Source organism: Lucilia cuprina, chromosome 4 (genome assembly GCF_022045245.1).
Source record: "Lucilia cuprina isolate Lc7/37 chromosome 4, ASM2204524v1, whole genome shotgun sequence".
In the NCBI taxonomy this organism is placed as follows: Eukaryota; Metazoa; Arthropoda; class Insecta; order Diptera; family Calliphoridae; genus Lucilia; species Lucilia cuprina.
The window spans coordinates 90,728,647-90,748,632 of NC_060952.1; the positions used below are offsets into that span (position 1 = coordinate 90,728,647).

General features: G+C 30.9%; 6 protein-coding genes across 7 annotated transcripts in view; 4 read left to right on the forward strand and 2 right to left on the reverse strand.

Annotated features, from left to right (window-relative positions):
- Positions 1-13,841, reverse strand: part of LOC111678816 (zinc finger protein 568) — a 65,926-nt gene extending 52,085 nt beyond the window's left edge. Inside the window, exons 1-5 of one of the 2 annotated variants that reach the window (XR_006940787.1) lie at positions 13,584-13,841; positions 12,046-13,332; positions 11,654-11,837; positions 10,786-11,584; positions 10,619-10,714 (exon numbers count right to left, since the gene is read on the reverse strand). Coding sequence is in view for 1 of the 2 variants with exons in the window: in XM_046950267.1 (XP_046806223.1) it covers positions 10,711-10,714; positions 10,786-11,584; positions 11,654-11,837; positions 12,046-13,332; positions 13,584-13,709 (2,400 nt within the window). In the remaining variant the exon portion in view is untranslated. Of the gene's footprint in view, positions 1-10,603; positions 10,715-10,785; positions 11,585-11,653; positions 11,838-12,045; positions 13,333-13,583 lie in introns of those variants that run through there. The other variant, XM_046950267.1, reaches the window with a different exon arrangement.
- Positions 1,890-7,085, forward strand: LOC111678821. Its single transcript, XM_023440239.2, has 3 exons — positions 1,890-2,803; positions 5,657-6,258; positions 6,320-7,085. Exons 1-3 carry the CDS (start codon positions 2,439-2,441, stop codon positions 6,895-6,897), a joined length of 1,545 nt encoding a protein of 514 aa, XP_023296007.2. The 5' UTR covers positions 1,890-2,438; the 3' UTR covers positions 6,898-7,085.
- LOC111678817 (MAU2 chromatid cohesion factor homolog) lies at positions 7,326-10,111 on the forward strand. The gene is made up of 3 exons (XM_023440228.2): positions 7,326-8,353; positions 8,417-9,047; positions 9,115-10,111. The coding sequence occupies exons 1-3, from the start codon at positions 7,558-7,560 to the stop codon at positions 9,953-9,955; spliced, it is 2,268 nt and encodes a 755-aa protein (XP_023295996.2). The 5' UTR covers positions 7,326-7,557; the 3' UTR covers positions 9,956-10,111.
- Positions 13,842-14,048: 207 nt separating the features above from the next.
- Positions 14,049-16,018, forward strand: LOC124419716 (zinc finger protein 2-like). Its single transcript, XM_046950175.1, has 3 exons — positions 14,049-14,357; positions 14,417-15,396; positions 15,463-16,018. Exons 1-3 carry the CDS (start codon positions 14,226-14,228, stop codon positions 15,992-15,994), a joined length of 1,644 nt encoding a protein of 547 aa, XP_046806131.1. The 5' UTR covers positions 14,049-14,225; the 3' UTR covers positions 15,995-16,018.
- LOC111678818 (adenosine deaminase-like protein) lies at positions 15,986-17,099 on the reverse strand. The gene has a single exon (XM_023440229.2). It carries the CDS (start codon positions 17,029-17,031, stop codon positions 16,012-16,014), a length of 1,020 nt encoding a protein of 339 aa, XP_023295997.2. The 5' UTR covers positions 17,032-17,099; the 3' UTR covers positions 15,986-16,011.
- Positions 17,100-17,723: 624 nt separating this feature from the next.
- Positions 17,724-19,986, forward strand: LOC111678813 (zinc finger protein 695-like). Its single transcript, XM_023440224.2, has 4 exons — positions 17,724-18,710; positions 18,813-19,293; positions 19,356-19,476; positions 19,537-19,986. The coding sequence occupies exons 1-4, from the start codon at positions 17,856-17,858 to the stop codon at positions 19,868-19,870; spliced, it is 1,791 nt and encodes a 596-aa protein (XP_023295992.2). The 5' UTR covers positions 17,724-17,855; the 3' UTR covers positions 19,871-19,986.

Here is a 19,986-nt window from a genome sequence, read left to right on the forward strand (position 1 = left end):
CTATAGCCTAGTATATAGTCTAGTCTATAGTATAGTCTATAGTATAGTCTATAGTCTAGTCTATAGTCTAGTCTATAGTCTAGTCTATAGTCTAGTCTATAGTCTAGTCTATAGTCTAGTCTATAGTCTAGTCTATAGTCTAATCTTTAATTATGGAAATTTCAGTTACACAATTTTGATCCGTTACTAATCCAAATGCCTTCAATCCTAATGTGATATCAAGTTTATAAGGCTCCCCAACAAACTTCCGAACTTACGCATATGACTCGATTGAGAAACTTTATTTTCTTTCACTTCTTACTATTTCAACATCTTAAAAATGACAAAAAAAAAAAATATGGAATGGAATACAGTCATCTTATATTAAACATATGTTTAGTTAAAAAGGTCACTTAATATATTTTTCTTATAAAAATATATTTTGTTGTCGTTTTATTTGAGCAATTTCCAAGTATAGTGTTGAGTTAATAAAATTGTTTAAAGATTTTTTGATTATTTATTGGGAAATCCCTATTAACGCACAATAACGTACGAATGCGTCACAATAGTTTTCAATGAAACTTTAAAATATGTTAACCGTATTGTATGTGGCTTAAATAAAAGCGTAAGTATGTTTGTATATGAAAAAATAACCCAATAAACAATTAAAGAAATACATATACATATATTTTGAGCTTTCTATGTCTCAGAGTATAAGACTCGATGTATCTCACACTCATTTAATATGAGTGTCAAGCAGCGGTAAGTCTAGCTAAATCTTTAGACCGACCTGAGGTTTTGAGTTATGTTAAGACATTAACAGCGACTATTGATATACTATTAGTTCTAATAGTTTGAAGTAGAAATTAATTATTTCCAATCGTATCTACAATAACATTACCTTTAATGGAAGGGTTTAGTTTCTCGGAACAATCAGCATTCTTTTTTAAGCCGATGTAGAAAGTTTTATAGAAACCGATGTAGTCTAGGTACTTATTAATTAGTTATTTTGAAAGGAGGATGTATGTTACATAAAATCTTAAGAAATACACCTAGATCCCCACCGGACCTTTACCAGTGTATCTAGTGGGGTTCAAAACAACTTTTTTTTGGTCTGGACCGTCCTTAAGAAATAAAAACAATGAAGCTAGAGTTGTTCCCTAATTCTGACCTGAATTGAAACTGTTTATAATACTTGATATTATGAACGACAGCTTCCGTTAGCTGCAAAAAAGTTATCGATATTGTGTCATCTGTGGTTGACAGACTAGCAAAATGTAAACAAACAATAACATTTCAGGTTTTTCTAGTTGCCAAATCGATAACTGAAATTTGCAGCTGTCAGTTGCCAGTTGATATCTGTAATTTCACAACTAACATCTCAACTGAGATTCATTTACTCTCGATAATCGACTCAAACTTTTTACAAGAAATTTTATTAGCTATAGAAATTTTACAGTAAGTAATTCCAAAATATAGAATGATATGTTTACTGGGTATAAGAAACAGACTAACAAAACTAAAATAAACCAAAAAAATTTACACTTAAATATGAATTTTTTAAAAAAAATTTAAATAAATAATAAAAAATAAGGAATATTTAAATATGTGGGCTGATGATGGAATAATTGCAAAGTAAATAAAGATTCAGGGTCTTTTTTTAATATAAATAAATAATTAATCATTAAAATAATAAAGTTAAAGTATTAACTTTTAAAGTTAAACTTAACTAACAAGAGATGTAAAACCCTTTTTTTAGAAAATATAGGTAAATATGTATATGTGTTATAGTGTTACGATAAAAAGGGTTTTTAAACAAAAACAGATATCTTTTGGATAAGAAAAGACAACAACATAAACGACAACATCAACAACATTCAATAATAATAATAACACAATGTGCATGTTTTAACATTTAACAAAAAACTTAGCTGGAGAAAGTTTTTTAAAGTTTTTCGCATCAACACCGGTCGTCGGTATTAAACAAATGTTGGTTAATGTAAATTAAAAAAACAAAGTTAAGAAACACCAAACAACACACCAATCACTGCTGTGTTAACTTAAAAATAATGCGCATGCGTGCAGTTGACTTGAAACAGTGAAGAAATAAACAACACACATACGAAGCAAAATAAACAAACGGATTACATATTTTGAATAAAGACAAAAAAAAAATAAAACAAAACGCATAAAACAACAAAATACATAAAATAATAAAAGAAAAATAAAATTAATAATTTTGTAAACGTTAAACTGCAAAGAAAGACATTTTAAAATAACGACTTTAAATAAGAAATTATTAGGAAAAAAACACAAAATAAATCTCTTAAGTTTATTGATCTAAAGTTGAAAATTTCTTTATAATTTAAACTAACAAAGTGTTAATTATTTAAATTAGTTTATTTCGAAAAATAGATATTTATTTAAAATTTTTAAATGTGTATTCTAAAAAGTTGCAAATGAAAATGAAATTATTAACAATTATGCGAAAAATAAAGACTTCTTCGAACCATCTACAAACAATGTCAATCAACAAATATCATTATTATCATCATCATAATTATCATAAAAATAATATAATTATGTCGTCGTATATTTTTGTGTTTTTATTTATAAACTTATTTAATTTAACATTATGTAATAATGTAAATGTTGAAAACGATAGTGAAATTAAATTAACGTCAACAGCAACAACAATGGCTACAACGAATATTGAACAGACTACTAATAAATATGCGAATGAATCATTATTGGAGGCACGCGAATTATTTGAAGATTCAAGTGGTATGGTGTGGTCGGAATTTCTAGAGGATTATGTTATAAGGTAATAAAGAAATCATAAAAACAAAATAATAAAAAAAAACAAAACAAGCTAACCATATGATACCCTACACTTTTTACAAAAATAAAATCTGATTTAGTTGTCATAATAAAGCATTTTAGTTGAATTGTACCTTGCCTCAGACATACTTTATTGTTGAATAAAATTGTGGACATTTAAGTGAAACTTTTTGTCGAGATACGAGAATACTAAACATAATTATGAACTTAAAAGCTCTATTCAGCGGGTTCAGTTGTATGGGGGCTAGGTGAAATAATGGAACGATGTTAACCATCGGCAGTCCTCGCCTACGGTACCAAAGAAGATCATGTGCAAAATTTGAATTATCCCCAAAATTGCGACCTATAGTTTGATTACAAGATATACAAGCCCTATTCGGTGGTTTAGTTGTATGGGGGCTAGGTGATATAATGGACCGATCTTAACCATATTCAATAGGCTTCGTTCTTGGGACAATAGAATATCATTGAATTATTGAATTATCTTCAAAATTGCGACCTGTAGTTTGATTATAAGGTTTACATGGACGGACAGAATTGACTCAGAAAATGATTCTGAGCCGATTGGTATACTTTAAGTTATAGGGTATAGGACCAATATAATTGTGCGTTACAATGATTAGTACAAATCCAATATAGGTACCCTCTCCACTACAGTGGTGTAGGGTATAAAAACAAGTAGGAATATATAGTCGTGCCTGACGAACCATACGATACTCTACACCAGTAAATAGCATGTAAAAATGCGGATTTTTTTATAAATAAAGCATTAAAGTTGTTTCTTGCCTTAATTCCGAAATATTGTAACAATTTGTTTGACAAAAAAAAAGGTATATGGAATTACTTTTATATTAAAGTCCCGGCAGTAACATTGATGCATATAGAAAACTAAGGGCAGATTTTTTACTAATCAGTTAAACTAGGCTTAACTTGATGTTAGATTAAAATCGGAACAAAGGCCAACTTTAACCGATGACTGTGTTTTTCAGTTATGTATTTAAGATCAGTTAACTTTGTTAGTATTGCCAACTTATCACAGAAAAATATAAACAATGAACAGCTGTTTTTTGCAAATATTATTTTTGTAAAATAAAAATTTTAGAAAAATTTAAAATAAACGTTTAAAACAATAATAATAATATTGATAAAACAAATCAAAAATTACTATATACTTAAAATATTAAGATTTGTTCTTTCGAATTTATTATTTTGTTATTGTGCTTTCTCACTTATAACAATAACACTGAGTTAAACTAAGATAATGAGATTAAACTAGGTTTAAACAAAGAATGTAGATTATCTTTTTCATAAAAACCCGATCTAAGTTGTGCCTATTTGTTTAAGAGATACTAAAACATTTTACATTATAATGAGCTGATGAGTTCTTAGTAGGGGTACGGGTTAGTAAAATAATGTTTCGATTTCAACTATTTTCAATAGCATTCTTAAAAATTGTGTGAGCATAAGATGAAAAACAAAATGTACCAGAAGATCACCTTTAGATTTCCATTTAACTCGGATGCTTTAATTTAAAAAAAGTACCAATTGATGAACGAAAAAGTACCGAAAAAAAGTTTACCCTTATATTTATTTATTCCCTCATAATCCTAACAGTATCAAAAAAGTACCTTTTGAATGACGAAAAAGTACTAGAAACTCTTCTTTAATAAATTTCCATTTTTGCGTCTTTTTTTAAGATTAAGATTTATTACCTGTAAAGCACCAGTTGAAAAATTAATAGTTCGGGCTCTACATGCCTAATTTCTAATGTTTCTAAGGAGAAGAACGTTCTCATAAAGTCATACGGCCTCTACATGCATAATTACCTTTTCTTTAAAGAACCTTTTGAAGAACGAAAAGTATAAAAAAGATATCTGGGGTCATCAGAAAATTGATTTAAACAAACGTACAAACAGCCGGATATAACATAATATACTCTGCTATCTATAAGGATTTAGAATATAAGTATGTGTACATCTACATATCTATCTATCTAGTTAGTTAGTTAGTTTGAAAGGAGGATGTATACACATCAAATCCGAAGAAATACACCTAGGCCTTTATTGGGCCTGTTGTACACTATTTAACTAGAGCCACGGGTGGGAATCGAATTCACCACCTCCGGTCTACCAGACTAGATCACTAACCACTAACCTACCGGAGGCCACATCTATCTTTCTGTGTTTCTTTCTATCTATCTATCTATCTATCTATCTATCTATCTATCTATCTATCTATCTATCTATATATATATCTATCTATCTATCTATCTATCTATCTATCTATCTATCTATCTATCTATCTATCTATCTATCTATCTATCTATCTATCTATCTATCTATCTATCTATCTAACTATCAATCTATCTATCTATCTATCTGGCAAGTACACTTTTCAAATTTGTCGTTTAAAGTTTTAAATTTGTCTGACAGATGGTGTCAGAGTTTTAGTTTTCTGTCAATTACACATAAAGCGATTAGCCATTTTAAAATTTGAGTTTATATAATTCTTTACGTGTAAAGTTCACATGACCAATCGAAGGCTTGCAACGGCGCGAAAAGTAGTTTTAAATGACAACTTTATACATATACAACCATCTCAGAGAGGTGAAGGTACTGTGGTTTAAAGTACCCCCACGATACATTAATAACTTTCTCAAATACTATAAAGTCCATAGAAAAGTAAACAGAATAGTTAAGACCATTCCATATATTAGTCAGTTGGCAAGTATATACACTAGACAATATAATAGTTGCTAAGAGTGTCAATATATTAGTGCATAGACTTTTTTTTAAATATTTTCCAACTAATACCATATTTCCAATATGTATTTTAGCCAAAGTCCTAGTAGCCGCACTTCCAAAGATCTACCCTACTATAACGAAATGTCTGGTCCTGGTGGCGGTCCACCCTATCAAATGATGATAAATCCCGGAATGGGGCCGAATCCCACAAATCCTCAACCACCCATTAACTATCATTCTTCGGCCTACAAAAGACCAGCTATTTATATAAATAAACGTATTGGAGAAGTGGGTGTAGAATTGGAACCACATAAAAGACCACCACAACAAGTGGTTAATCCACAATTTCGACCAATGACAAATCAAATGTCACAACATCAACAACCTGGTCTATTGCAACAATTGTTTGGTTTAGGTGGATCGGAAACAGGTATTACAAGACCAACATCAAATATACCCACATCACCAGGAGGATCACAAATACCACAACATATAAGACCATTACCATTGCAGCAACAACAGCATGTAGTACACAATGGACCGCAAACATTTAGAGCAGTATCGGAAAATGATTTATATCTATTGGGTGCCATAGAGAAATTAGTCTATCGTGTAGACTATTTGGAGAGTAGAGTGAGAAGAACAGAACAATTGATTTATTATCTAATGGCGGGTAATAAGCAACAAACTGAAGGTATGTAGATATAAGTTAGTTTATGGAACGAATAATAAAGGTTTACTTTCTTTACTTTCAGTACGTGATCCCTGCCCGACAAACTTTACACGTATTAGTGATACTTGTTATTATATTAACAGTTATCAGGCGGTCAATTGGAAAACGGCTAATTCCGCTTGTAAAGCTTTAAATTCCCATTTGGCAGAATTCGAAAAACCTTCGGAAAATGAAGAAATCATGGCATATTTATTAAATCAACCAAATCATCGTGGTCGTGATTATTGGTTAGGTGGTTTAAATCCTGGCCTTCTATGGATCTGGTCAAATTCTGCTAAACCTGTTAATCCCAATATGAATTTAACCTCCATTGCTATGTCTCACAAGGAAAAACATGACAAAGAAACCGAATCGAATACCATTGATGTGGATGAGAAGGATGACAAGAAAAAATCTGATAATACCGATATTTTGAATAATACTTTGGAAATCGAAGGTCAAGGTAGATGTCTAAGATTGTCTTATAATTCTGCCAAACATAGTTACAATTATTATGGACAAGAATGTACTACGAGACATCATTATATATGTGAACATGAAGACAAAAGCTTAGATAATAAAATTAAAAAAATTGCTAGGGAATTGAAATTATTTGAGTGAATTCCCGAAAGTGTAATTGAGGGGAATAAATGTATTAATTTTGTTTAAAGTGATTTTGTTTTTACTCTTTTTTTAATTTAAGTGTTACATATTTGTGTAAAGAATTTAATTGCTTAATACATATTTATATAATTTAATAATTTATTTGTTTATGTAAGAAAAATAAATTTTAATAAATAATTTTAAAAGCAAATGAGTATAAAAAGTGTGGAGAATCAAATCTAATTTACATTATTATCAATAGTCTATTCTTTAGTCTAGTATATAGTCTAATCTATGTGCTTAATAATAGTCTAATCTATATGCTTATCTATTGTCTAACCTTTAATCTAGATTATTCTCTAGTATAGTCTAGTTTTTTGTCCGTTTATATCTAATACTAGAAAATCCCTATTAAAACTGCATTCATCTGGCAGCATTGCTTTCCTCTTACGTCTTAATCAAATACAACTCTATTGCACAATATCGCCATCTAGCGTGGCGTAGCCCTACTTATACATAAAAAATACATACTGGCAACACTCATTAACCATTTTGACATTTAGCGAAAGTAAACAAGGCGGACGGGTTTTTTTATGGAAAAATATACAATTTTTGTGCAATTTACCAGGAAAATTATATTAATACATTAGCGAAAAGAATACAAAACAGACAAAAACCATGAGTTTGCAACCGGCTACTGCCCAAACTCCAACAACTTCCCAGGATGCTTGCTATATCTCACTCTTAGGCCTGGCCGAATATTTTCGTACCTCACAACCACCAAACATCAAAAAATGTATACAATGTCTACAAGCATTGTTTACGTTTCATCCACCTTCCAAAGTAGAGGCCAGAACACATCTGCAAATGGGACAAATGCTAATGGCATACACCTATAATACTGATTTGGCGCGAACGCATTTAGAGACGGCCTGGAAATTATCAGAGCCTTTGATGAATTTTGATGATGTAAAATTTGATACTGCATCACTGCTCTCGGAATTGTATAGGCAAACGGAACAGAGTTCTTTGGCCAAGGCCATGTTGCGAAAGGCCATTGAGCTGTCGCAAAACAATGTTTACTGGCATTGTAAACTATTATTGCAGTTGGCACAACTGCATGCCAATGATAAAGAATATACCTTGGCCTCGGAACTATTGGCGGTGGGTGCTGAATCGGCTGATGAAGCCAGTGCCACGTATTTGAAAGTTTTGTTCCTGCTATCAAGAGCCATGATCTTGATGATAGAGCGAAAAACTAACGATGTATTGGCATTACTAAATTCCGCTGGTGCTATAATAGATAATCATATAACAAATCCTCATCATAAGGAGTACTTGAAGGTGTTTTTCTTGGTGCTGCAAGTGTGTTATTATCTGGCTTTAGGTCAGGTTAAAACGGTGAAACCAAGTTTAAAGCAATTGCAAATGTCTATACAAACAATTATGGCGCCCAATTGGCCGGCCGATGAGGGTGAGTAGAGTTATATATCTACATGAATTATATTGTATTTAATATGTTCTCATTTTTTTGTAGTAATATTTGGACAAAATCCTTTGGATATGTTTGGTTGGCTGCCAAAAGAGCAGCTTTATGTTTTAGTCTACTTGGTAACGGTATCACATTCCATGATGGCGGGCTACATGGATAAAGCACAAAAATACACTGAAAAGGCTTTAACACAAATTGAAAAGCTGAAAGCACAAGATGACAAACCCATATTGTCCGTTTTTAAGGTCATACTACTGGAACATATTGTTATGTGTCGTATGGTTATGGGAAATCGTGAATTAGCCATACGAGAAATAGCCGCCTGTCGTGATGTATGTTTGGCCTCAGGTCCAAATGGTCAATTACTTAAACGTCATTCAGCCCAGCTGCACTGTTTAGTGGGTTTGTATGCCATGTCCACTAGTTTTTTTGAGCATGCCGAAAGGCAATTTTTAACTTGTGTGGCCGAGACAAGTGAAAGAGATTTGAAATTATTTGCTAATTTAAATTTGGCTATAATATACTTAAGAACAAAAAGGGATCAGGATTTAAAGCAAATATTGGATGCCGTCTCTACAGAAAATACTCACACGTATAGTTCTCAAGCATTAATGGGTGGATTCTATTATGTTCAAGGTCTTCATGCCTTTCACAAGGCAAGTTTCCATGAGGCGAAGTAAGTAGATTTTTGGAAAACAATATCCTAAAACATTTGAATATTATTCTTTTATTGCAATTTTTAGGCGTTTTCTGCGTGAAACTTTAAAAATGGCCAATGCGGAGGACTTAAATCGTTTAACATCTTGTTCATTGGTTCTCTTGTCTCATGTCTTCCTTAGTATAGGCAACTCGAAAGAGAGTATGAATATGGTAACACCAGCTATGCAATTAGCTTCGAAAATACCCGATATTCATGTTCAACTATGGGGTTCAGCCATACTTAAAGATTTACATCGTATGTCAAAGGATGTCCTTCACGAAAAAGAAGCCTACGCCAATCATGTCAAATATTCGGAAAATCTTATAGCAGATCAATTAAAATGTGTACAATGTATACATCATTCCTTAATCGATTGGCTAAAGGGACCACCGCCTGCCACTGGAGGTGTTGCCGCCATAACAGCTGGTCCCAGTAATAGTGTTAATACTGTTATTGCCACTACTAATCAAGCATTAGCAACTAATCAACAAGTGTTACAGCAAACTCAACCTCAACAAATGGCTGCTATGCATCTACCAGCCTCACATACTCCTCTGCCGCAACAACTACATCAGCCACAACAGCTTCAACAAATTCAACCACTAACAACAAATCCCACCACCCTTCATATACCAGCACAAACTGTTATACAACAACATCAACCTTTAACACAACTGCAACAACAACAACAACCTATTGCTTCAACTTCCACACAACTGCAACAGCAACAACAAATGTTAACGCCGCAGCCGCAAATGAGTATGCATCAACTGCCTCCGCCGCAGCCTCAGGTGATTATGAATCATCCTCAACAAACTGTACAATATATACACCAACAAATTGGTCCTCAAGTGCAACAACAACAATTTGGCCAGTACTATTAGTTTTGTTGTGTGTGTGTGTTTTTTTTTAGATATTTTATTTCGTGTAAAGTTAAGATAACAGAAATACAGTTTGTGGTTTAAGTTTCTAAGAAAACAAACAAAAAAAATACTTCAAAATGCAGCCTATTACATTTTTTTAATAGTTTTAAGTGGAAAGAAGTGAAGAAAGAAAGTGATGAAATAAAGAAGTCTTTTAAAAAACTCTAAAAAAATGATTTTGGGTAATATTTGAAAACTTGAAAATGAGTTTGATTTTGAGATGGCGGTTTTGTCCCGCGTTATTTGCGGAACAATGTTGGAGTATTTGTAATTATTATTTAAAAGAAGAAGAATTTGTATCCTTAAAAAAAATTCCTTTTTATAGATTTTCTTGCGAATTTCTTTAGGAAAATTCTATTTTTTATAAAATTTTTAAAAAGATATTTAAAAATAGTTTTTTAAAAAAAAATTTTATGATAAAATTTTTTCAGAAATTTCTATTTTATAAGAAATTCAACAAAAACTCAATTTAAAGAAAACTTGAAAAAAAAATTTCAAGAAATTTAAAAAAAGTTCTATTTTGATTTGAACATTTTCAGAAATTTGAGTTATTGAGAAGAAGACTTGATTGTCGTTTAAAATAATAATATGAATAAATAATAAAAACAAAATAAATTAACTTACCATTAGCCAAACTTGTGTTAGTGTGTATCTTGCTTGATCTTGATATGTATCTTGATTTTGAATAAATTTAATTGCATTATTTCTTTCTAACCTTACCTTAAAATATAAAAAATTTAAAAAATATTAGATAATTGAAACATTACCATTAGTAATACTATTAAACCTACATCTCTTCCATTTCAATTTCCATAAAATCATCATTATCATTAGAAGCACTGGCATCAGTTTTTGTAACATTTTTACTAACATGAGCTATCGTTACAAACGATGATTCACCATCATTTTCATTGTCATCAGTAGGACTATTAACAAATTTCTCACTAGAATCATCTATTAATGTTATTTGATATTCTTCTTGACTATCATTGCCCTTATTTGATTTATTTAGTAAAGCATGCACTTCTTTATCACTAAAATCCGGATGTTGAGTTTTAATGTGATGACGAAAATTGGATTTTTTCGAAAATTTCGATTCACAAACACATTTAAAATCATTATTGAGATGAGTTTTTTTGTGCATTTCACAATCACCTTTTTGCGCAAAGGATTTTGAACAATAGTTGCATTTAAAAGGTTTTTCTCCCGTATGAATACGTCGATGATTTTTCAAAACATTTAAAGCGGCAAAACGCATGGGACAAAATTCACAAGCATAAGGTCTTTCACCTGTATGTTTACGTACATGTTTTTTCAATGAACAATTTGAAGTAAAGCGTGCCTCACAAATATCACATTTAAAAGGCTGATCACCTGTATGTGTGCGTTTATGGGAAAATAGTTCTGCTTTTGTGACATAGGCATTTGGACACATATCACATTTAAAGTTTTTCTCATTATTATGACGTGTCAAATGCTGTCGTAGATTTGAATTTTGATTAAAACTTTTGCCGCATATTGTACAGAGAAATGGTTTTTCTCCACTATGTATGCGCAGGTGATCCATTAAAGATGTTTTCATGGTAAAAACTGCAATACATACATACATATGGATATATAAAATATAGCTCTATTATGATATTAACTATATAAATTTACCTTTTTTGCAAACATGACATTGATTACGAGCATTTCGATTATGATTCTCAATCATATGTTCACTAAGTTCCTCTATGGTTTTGAATACAGTATCACATTCTAAACATTTGTGTGGATTTTCATGTGTTAGTTTATGAGTTTCCAAATTTTCCTCAGAAATGAAAATGCGCTCACATTTATTGCACTAAAAAATAATAAAAAAAACGTATTTGTTTTTATACAACTTAAGGACATTAGTAAAATTGTTTTAAAATCCATTTTGGATATACTAATAATTAACATTAAAACTTTGGGATTCTAATATTTTTTTATTGTTTTTAGTTTTCATTATATATTGAGAATAAAATTGATTGCATCAATAATTATAAAAAAATTGAATGTTTTAAACTTACCTTAAAATTGTTTGTCATACAGATTTGATTTTTTATATGTGATGTTAAAGTTTTACGTTGAGCAAATCCAGCTTGACAATAATCACAAAAATACTTCATGTTTGTCAGTAATTCTTCATTAACCGAAGATGTTACTTTTTCTCTAGGCAATAACTGCGGCTTTGGAACATTCTCAGCTGTTAATTCTATGCTGGAATTAATTGATTTGCTAACATTATCCGAAGACGAAGGCTGTTCATCTTGTGATGCTTCATCTGTCTCGGGATTCGGCAAATAATCTATTATAAGTTCAGCATCTTTAATATTATGACGATTAGCTAAATGTCGTTTTAAAACTTTAATACTAACAAATGTCATTATACATTGTGAACATTTGTATTGACCTTTTGATTTGTACGATGTTTTAGTTGTTTTTTGAGATTTTAAATATTCCTCAGATTGCTCAGGAGACTTTTCGATGGTTTGTGAAATATCAATTTCATATTCACTATTGCTTTTGAAGTTTTCATTATAGACCATAATATTATCTTGATACAACTGGCTATCGTCTTGTTCATCTTGCGTATCTTCTATTTCATTTTCATAGTATTCAAAACGATTACTTTCACCTTCTTCTTGTGTTTGTTCTGTGGTAGGTATGTAAAGTTCCTCTGCTTCTGAACTATTTGAATCTGCATGAGAATCTTCATATAATATATAGGTATTTGATGATTGAGCATTAGTTTCTGTTTCCGTTAAAGTTTGTAAATTATTTGTTTTTCTTGTTTCGAGACATATTTTCTTTGAAACCTGCTTATTTAGCGGCGAAGTGGGCAATCTCTTTTTCACATTTGTATTACTATTATCAATTTCTTCATATATAATAATGCTCTCGGGTAAGGAATTGTCAGGGATTGCTACATCAGTTGGTAGAATCTCATATTCAGTTTGTATTTCTTTATGACTTACAAGTGGCTTATCTTCTATAATTGTCTGTACGATGTTGTGTATTAAGGATGGTTTTTTGACATTAATAGTTTGGGCACTACTATGGGCTAAAAGAGGTTTCACTTCTGCTATTGTTTGTACCATAGATGATATAAGTATTTTATCTTCTGTCTGCATTGAGGATGAGACCAATTCAACTTTCTTTGGCACGCAATCTAAAGGTTCAGGTACTGCATCTGTAAATATTTGTCTAAGCGTTCTATTTGCATTTTCACATTTCATTTTGAAGATATAACAACGATTGATTTCACTTATGCATTGCTGACAGGCTTTGTCGGGCATATTGTCACCGGATTGAGGCTGTAAATAGAGGAGATTAGTAAATTATATGTATGGTTTTAGCTGAGACACAACTGTTAGTGAAAAATAGGTAAAGTTGAAATATATTTTCCTAGAGTCGGTTATGCACGACCATTTTATTTGTTGTAGCAGCAATACAGGTAAAATTCTGTGTAGCTGAGTTAATAATCCTTGATGATTGTTGAATGAACTCCGAGTACACTCAAAGCGAAAAAACGATATCCATGGAAACATAGTTTAACTTAAATTACCTTTAATTTTGCTATTTGTTTAAGCATGTCAGCAACACAACTCACTCCAGGTGAACCACCATCGTATATGGACAAGAGAGGCACATCCATTACCAGGCAGCATCTACATATTTGTTTGGTATTCATTTTGTAAAAGTAAATGTATAGCTTCTACTTCTTAATGTGTTTTTTAAAGAAAAACTTTAATAAAAAGTTAAACTTTAAAATTTTTCACCAAATTAATTTGTCCATATGCTTGTCAACAAATATCAAACAAACAACAAGGTTGCCACACTAAAGTTTCCTTTTATAAGGTAACCGTATGTATATAACGGTTTTAATTCCCCTTACTGGTATTTGTTTACTGTATTTAAACAAACATAATAAAAAAAATTGTCTTACACTTCATAAAAAGTGTAAATAATAAATAAAAAAAGATTAACATAAACTAAATTTAAAAAAAAAATTAAAAAAAACTTCCCCAGGGAGATTTTATTGATTAGTTTAAGGTGTGAAAAGCATAACAAACAGATAGACACAGTCTGGCAATTGTTTAGGGGTAAAAGAAGAAATGACATCTGTTTGTTTACAAATAAATTTCTTTTACGACAATTTTGATAAAATGGAAAACTTTTAATAAATTTTTAAAATTTACCACATAAAATGTTAAATATTACTGAATTAACATGTCGTGTTTGTTTGGAAGAACAAAATGTTCTCATAAACATCTACGATGAGTTGGAAGAATTGCATACAAACCTAAGCAAACTTTTGGAAACATGTGCTGATCTGCAGGTGGATAACATTAAATATTTAAACGAATTAAAGTTTCTAAACAACATCTTCCTTTACAGATTATTGAAAGTGATATATTTCCCAAATATTTATGTGAGAATTGTACTAGAGAACTTTTAATAACATCAAAATTTCGTGAAAAATGTAATAAATCCAAAGAAATACTTTATGAATTATTAGAAAACTCAAGGATTATAGAAATTGAGGAGACCTCAGCTAACTCCAATGATATAATAGAATATTGCGCAGATGATTTAAGTGATTTAGTTGAAGAAGATTTAATAATTGAAGAGGAATCTGTAGACAAGGAAACAGCTGAGATAGAAACAATACAAGATGTAGAAATAAATGAGCAGCAAGAAAGTACTTTATCTCTACTAAGGAAAAACGTTACTGAAAAAAGGAATGAAATTGAGATAAATCAACAACTGGAAACTAACATAGAAGATACTGCAACATTAGACAATAATAGCGAAAGTTTACCTTTAATAGAAGAAGAAACCGAGACCGGAGACATAATTCCTATTATAGTTTCTTGGAATGATACCGCTGTAGCGGAGGCGCAGGAAGCAGAATCTATGCTAACAAGTTCAACTAAAGCATTTAATGAAAAACTGAAAAGATCTCATATGTATAAATGTGATATATGTGGAGCCATATTTAAACAGGCAATTAATCTACAAAAGCATTTACAAAAATCACACGATCCCATACATTGTTTTACATGTAGTAAATGTGAACATTGGTTCTCTTTAGAAACAGAGTTTAATAAACATGTTGAAAACTGTAATTATTTAGATATAAACAACGAAGTTATTGCGGAAAATAACAACCAAAAAACTGCTAAAACTGCTAAAACTCCAGCAACAGTATATGAACAAGATCCAAATCGTAAATGTGTGTATTGTGAACGTGATTTTCCTACTCCATTCGCTTTGCGTATGCATTTAAGAACTCACACAGGAGAGCGTCCATTTCAATGTAAATATTGCACAAAATCCTTTAAAACACAATCACAACTAAATGTTCATCATAAAAGGTAAATACTGCTACTATAATACTTTAGTTTGAAATATTTTTTTTTTCTTTTTATTTCATTTTACAGGCACACTGGCCAGGCAGACTTTATTTGCACAATTTGCAATAAAACCTTTTATGAACAGAGTAACCTTACGGTTCATATGCGTTCTCATACCGGAGAACGTCCTCATGTTTGTACAGTTTGCAATAAAACTTTTACTCGTGTTTTTCTCTTGCAATTTCATATGAGAACACATACGGGGGAAAAACCTTATAAATGTACTTATTGTGATAAAAGTTTTCGCCAGCATACCGATTTACGTAGTCACTTGACCATACATACGGGCCAAAAACAACACATTTGTATTTTATGTGGTAAATCTTATATAAAACGTTCACATTTAGTGCAACATATGCGGAAACATCAGCTACACACAGCTGCCGATGGTGTAGAAACTGTGGAAGCTGCATTTTATGAAAATGAGCCTAGCACAGAGGAACTAAATACGGCTACTGATAATCTTCAAAATTATGTACAAAATCCCGAAATTCTTTATAATTTTGATGAGATTATAGAAAGTGAAGATGTTAGCTCACAAATGGAGGAATCCAGTTAATAAATTTGGTTTATTTATTAAAAATTTTCATTAGTTTCTTTAAAATACTTTTCAACCTGTTGTCTTAAAACAGACTTTTCCTCTGAACTGGCAAAACAAGCTTCAATAGCATTTAACGTTAATATTTTTATATCATACATGTTTAGTTCATAATATTTACAAGCTAATTTAAATTCTTGTGTCAAGGAGGTATCAAAAACCCCACTATCATCTGTACATAAAACTGCTTTAATATTTTTAAGAAACACATGTCTAAAATGATGACTATCATAACTTGACACTGTGCCGCATTTAACATTACTAGTTAAGCAGCATTCAATGGTTATGTTTCTTTTAAGACATTGTTCAAGTTGTTGTGGGCTTAGAAAAGTGCCATGACCACAACGTTCAAAACCAAAGTCTAACATTTCCTGAATCTCTTGGGGATTTGAGACTTCAGCACAGTGTAGTGCTAAATTCAGCTTTGATTGTTTGGCTTTATTTAAAACTGGTATAAAATCATTAAACTTGCCTTTATTGGGATTTCCACTTAAATCCATTCCTTTAACAATGTCGGGATGCGACTCCTTAAATTGCTGTGCTAATAACACGATTTCCTCTGCACTTTGGAGAGTTTGAGCTCGATCCACAGATAATAAAAGTTTAACCATTATATTGTACTTTACATTACACTCCTGTATAGCTTCAATTATAAGTTGTATATATTGCCGGCGTGTCATTTGCTCATTGACTTTGGGAGTAGTCCTTAATTCTAAATAGATGACATTATCGAGAGCAAAATCTCGTATAACCATTTCACAAGCAAGTTTTAGTCCTTTTTTAGTCGCCGTCAACTCATGCATAAAGGCAAACTTTTGAAAACAATAATCCAAATCAGTGTTATTGAATTCAGTGAATTTTTCACACAATCTTAAAAACTCTTCACTATTTTCACCGTACAACTGTAGTCCAAGTTCCTTGATTGATTGTGTATTCAATGAGCCATTTAAATGGGCATGTAATTCAATTTTTGGTAATTTTCTCAAAAAAGAGTCCATTTTTAAGGAAACTGTAAATATAACTTTTAAAAAGGTAAAGTACTAAAACACATTTTCCGCTCTGCATTACAGCTGTTCACAATGCTGCCATACTTATCTCTAGTAGATATTAAATAAACGGGCTTTCCTAATATTTATTTCAAACTAGGGTTCTATAAATCGACTTTCGAATAATCGAACAATCGACTTTTTGTTGAAAAAAATCGAAAAGTCGAAGTCGACTATTTTGTTCCAAAAAAGTCGATAACTCGACTATCGTCTGTGAAAAAGTCAAAAGTCGACTTTGTGAATAAAAGTCGAAAAAAAGCTGAAAATTCTGAAAGTCGATAAGTCGAATAAAGTCGTAAAAAGTCGAAAAACGTCGAAAAGTCGGAAAAAGTCGAAAAGTCGGAAAAAGTAGAAAAATCGAAAATTGTAGAAACAAGTCAAAAATTTTGATGTGTTAGTAGAAAAACTCACACCACATATATACATGTGAGTTTTTTTACTTGAACAATTGATGTGTGGCCATGTCGCTTAACAATTTGATGTGTCGTCAAGGAGTATTAGTGATTATTATGTTTTAATTTATTACTATTGTAAACAAAACTTTAAATTTTGCCTTCAAATAAAAAATATTTTTTATTTACTAGTAAATTGGCAACTTTGCTAATATAGTACTAAAACTTAATTTAATATCTGGCAGCCTTTTAAAATTGATGTCATCTATACACTGTGAATGATTTAAACAACAAGAAGAAGCATTTATTTTTGTAAACAAACTTTTTCAGCATTTTGTGTAGTAAATATAAATAAAATAAATAAATTATAATAAATTAAATACCATGGTAGACTTATGTCGTCTATGTGCTTCACTACGTAAGATGGACTTTTTAGTCTCCATTACAGATGAAATCTGTGAAAAGTTACAAAAATGTTGTCAGCTTAATATAAATATGCAGGATGCTCTACCTAAAACTATATGCCAGGAATGTCTTGGAAATTTAAATAAATCACATAAATTTTTTATAAAAGTAACAGAGGCGCAAGAAACTTTGCAAGCATTGTATCCAAATAACTCGTTATCAGAAGAATCTAATAAGGACTTGGAATCTACACAGTCAACTTTATTAAAAACTTTGTCTGCCCATAAGGAAAATCCCATGAAGAGAAAACATGATAAAGTGATAATTATTAATGAAAACGATAAACAAGAAATTAAAAAGCCAGAAATTCCTTTAAAACAAATCAAACTTGAAAAACTTCTAGCAGTTAAAACAAACAAGGAACCCAAGTGTAAAAATTCCCCCGAAAACTTTCTACAAGAAGTTTACAATATGCTAGATATGACCAAAGAAGAAGCTATCATGGAGAATTCCTATGAAATACTCGAAACTATAGAAGAAAATGCTGAAGACTTAACTGAGGATAGTAGTGACAAATATCTCAATTATGAAGAGACTTCTGGACAGCCGGAACCATTAATAGAAGAACATCATGTTTTGGAAGATAGTAATGTTAGTAAAAATCCTATAGAGGTTTTAGAAGATAAGCAGACAGACGTTATTATATTACCGGATAAAGAAATCAATATACAATTTGAATATGTGGATAATTATGAGGAGGATGAAGAGGAAGATGATCAATTACTATCCAATGTGGATAGAGATCAATCTAAAGGGTCAGGAGGGGAAATAATGGTAAGTCGACTTTAAATCGTTTCACTTTATGAATAAAAATCTGAAAATTATGGAAATATATTAAAACTTGATATTAAAAACTTCTTCCTTTTCCTTTTTTAGCAAATAAATTCATGGAAATCCTATAATTACTTATGTTATCTTTGTGACAACAATTTCAACAACTTCTTGGATTTGTACGCACATCTAGCCGACCAACATCAGCAAACGGAAATCGATAAATTATATTATAAATGTTTTGATTGTCAAAAAGTAATACCACATTATAATTACTTTCTCAATCACATACGTTCAAAACATCATCCCAGCTTAAAATTAAAATGCGAAATCTGCGACTTAAGTTATCAGAACTATGAAGAACTCTCCTATCATCGTAGTGTTAATTGCCCAAATGCTAATAAATATGCTCACATAGTACCCTGTAATAAATGTTTTAAAAGTTTTCAAAGTCTGTATGGTTTACAAAATCATTATAAAGTACAACATACGCACATTAAACCCAAGTCAAAATATCAATGTACAGAGTGTGATAAAGAGTTTCAGTATAAAAGTTGTTTAAAAGTACATAAACAAGTTCATAATCGTAAGTACAATAACCGATATACATATAAATAGGAAAACTTTATAACTTAATATTATTTACAGGTAATAAGAAATTTGCCTGTAGTTATTGTGATCGTACATTTAACAATAAAAGTAGTTTGGAGTTTCATCTTTATTCTCATGTAGATGAAAAGACCTATAAATGTAATATATGTAATAAAAGGTACAGAAGTGAAAATTTTGAAAAATTATATAAATTTTTAATTAAATAATATATTTACAGTTTTAAAACATACCTATCCCTCGATCAACATCTGGCATTGCATCGTGAAGAGAAACCATTCAAATGTGAATTTTGTGATAAAGATTTTCGCACAAAAATCCAAAAAATTGCCCATGAACGTACACATACCGGCGAAATGCCTTTTCCCTGCGGTCAGTGTGATAAACGTTTTCGTTTTCTTAGCGCTCTTAATGCTCACATTAAGATACATACGGGCGTTAAACCTTATTCATGTGAGTATTGTGATAAAACATTTGCCGATAGTTCAAATCGTAATAAACACGTTAGACGAAAACATGCTAATGGTGAAAAACAAGTGAATAAAAAAGACTAAAAAAGTGTTGCGCTAATAATTGCGTGTTTAGTGAAAGTTATGTGAAGAAAGTTTAAAAACCTAGATTTTGTTTTAGTACAAGATGTATAGGTTTAATGCAGATAGTATTGACAACA

Coding starts and splice junctions, on each gene's coding strand:
- LOC111678821 (XM_023440239.2), top strand. CDS start 2,439: ATGAAAATGAAATTATTAACAATTATGCGAAAAATAAAGACTTCTTCG. Junction 2,804..5,656: donor CTAGAGGATTATGTTATAAG/GTAATAAAGAAA, acceptor TATGTATTTTAG/CCAAAGTCCTAGTAGCCGCA. Junction 6,259..6,319: donor TAATAAGCAACAAACTGAAG/GTATGTAGATAT, acceptor CTTTACTTTCAG/TACGTGATCCCTGCCCGACA.
- LOC111678817 (XM_023440228.2), top strand. CDS start 7,558: ATGAGTTTGCAACCGGCTACTGCCCAAACTCCAACAACTTCCCAGGAT. Junction 8,354..8,416: donor CAATTGGCCGGCCGATGAGG/GTGAGTAGAGTT, acceptor ATTTTTTTGTAG/TAATATTTGGACAAAATCCT. Junction 9,048..9,114: donor GCAAGTTTCCATGAGGCGAA/GTAAGTAGATTT, acceptor TGCAATTTTTAG/GCGTTTTCTGCGTGAAACTT.
- LOC111678813 (XM_023440224.2), top strand. CDS start 17,856: ATGGTAGACTTATGTCGTCTATGTGCTTCACTACGTAAGATGGACTTT. Junction 18,711..18,812: donor GGTCAGGAGGGGAAATAATG/GTAAGTCGACTT, acceptor TTCCTTTTTTAG/CAAATAAATTCATGGAAATC. Junction 19,294..19,355: donor ACATAAACAAGTTCATAATC/GTAAGTACAATA, acceptor TATTATTTACAG/GTAATAAGAAATTTGCCTGT.
- LOC111678818 (XM_023440229.2), bottom strand. CDS start 17,031: ATGGACTCTTTTTTGAGAAAATTACCAAAAATTGAATTACATGCCCAT.
- LOC124419716 (XM_046950175.1), top strand. CDS start 14,226: ATGTTAAATATTACTGAATTAACATGTCGTGTTTGTTTGGAAGAACAA. Junction 14,358..14,416: donor AAACATGTGCTGATCTGCAG/GTGGATAACATT, acceptor CTTCCTTTACAG/ATTATTGAAAGTGATATATT. Junction 15,397..15,462: donor CTAAATGTTCATCATAAAAG/GTAAATACTGCT, acceptor TTCATTTTACAG/GCACACTGGCCAGGCAGACT.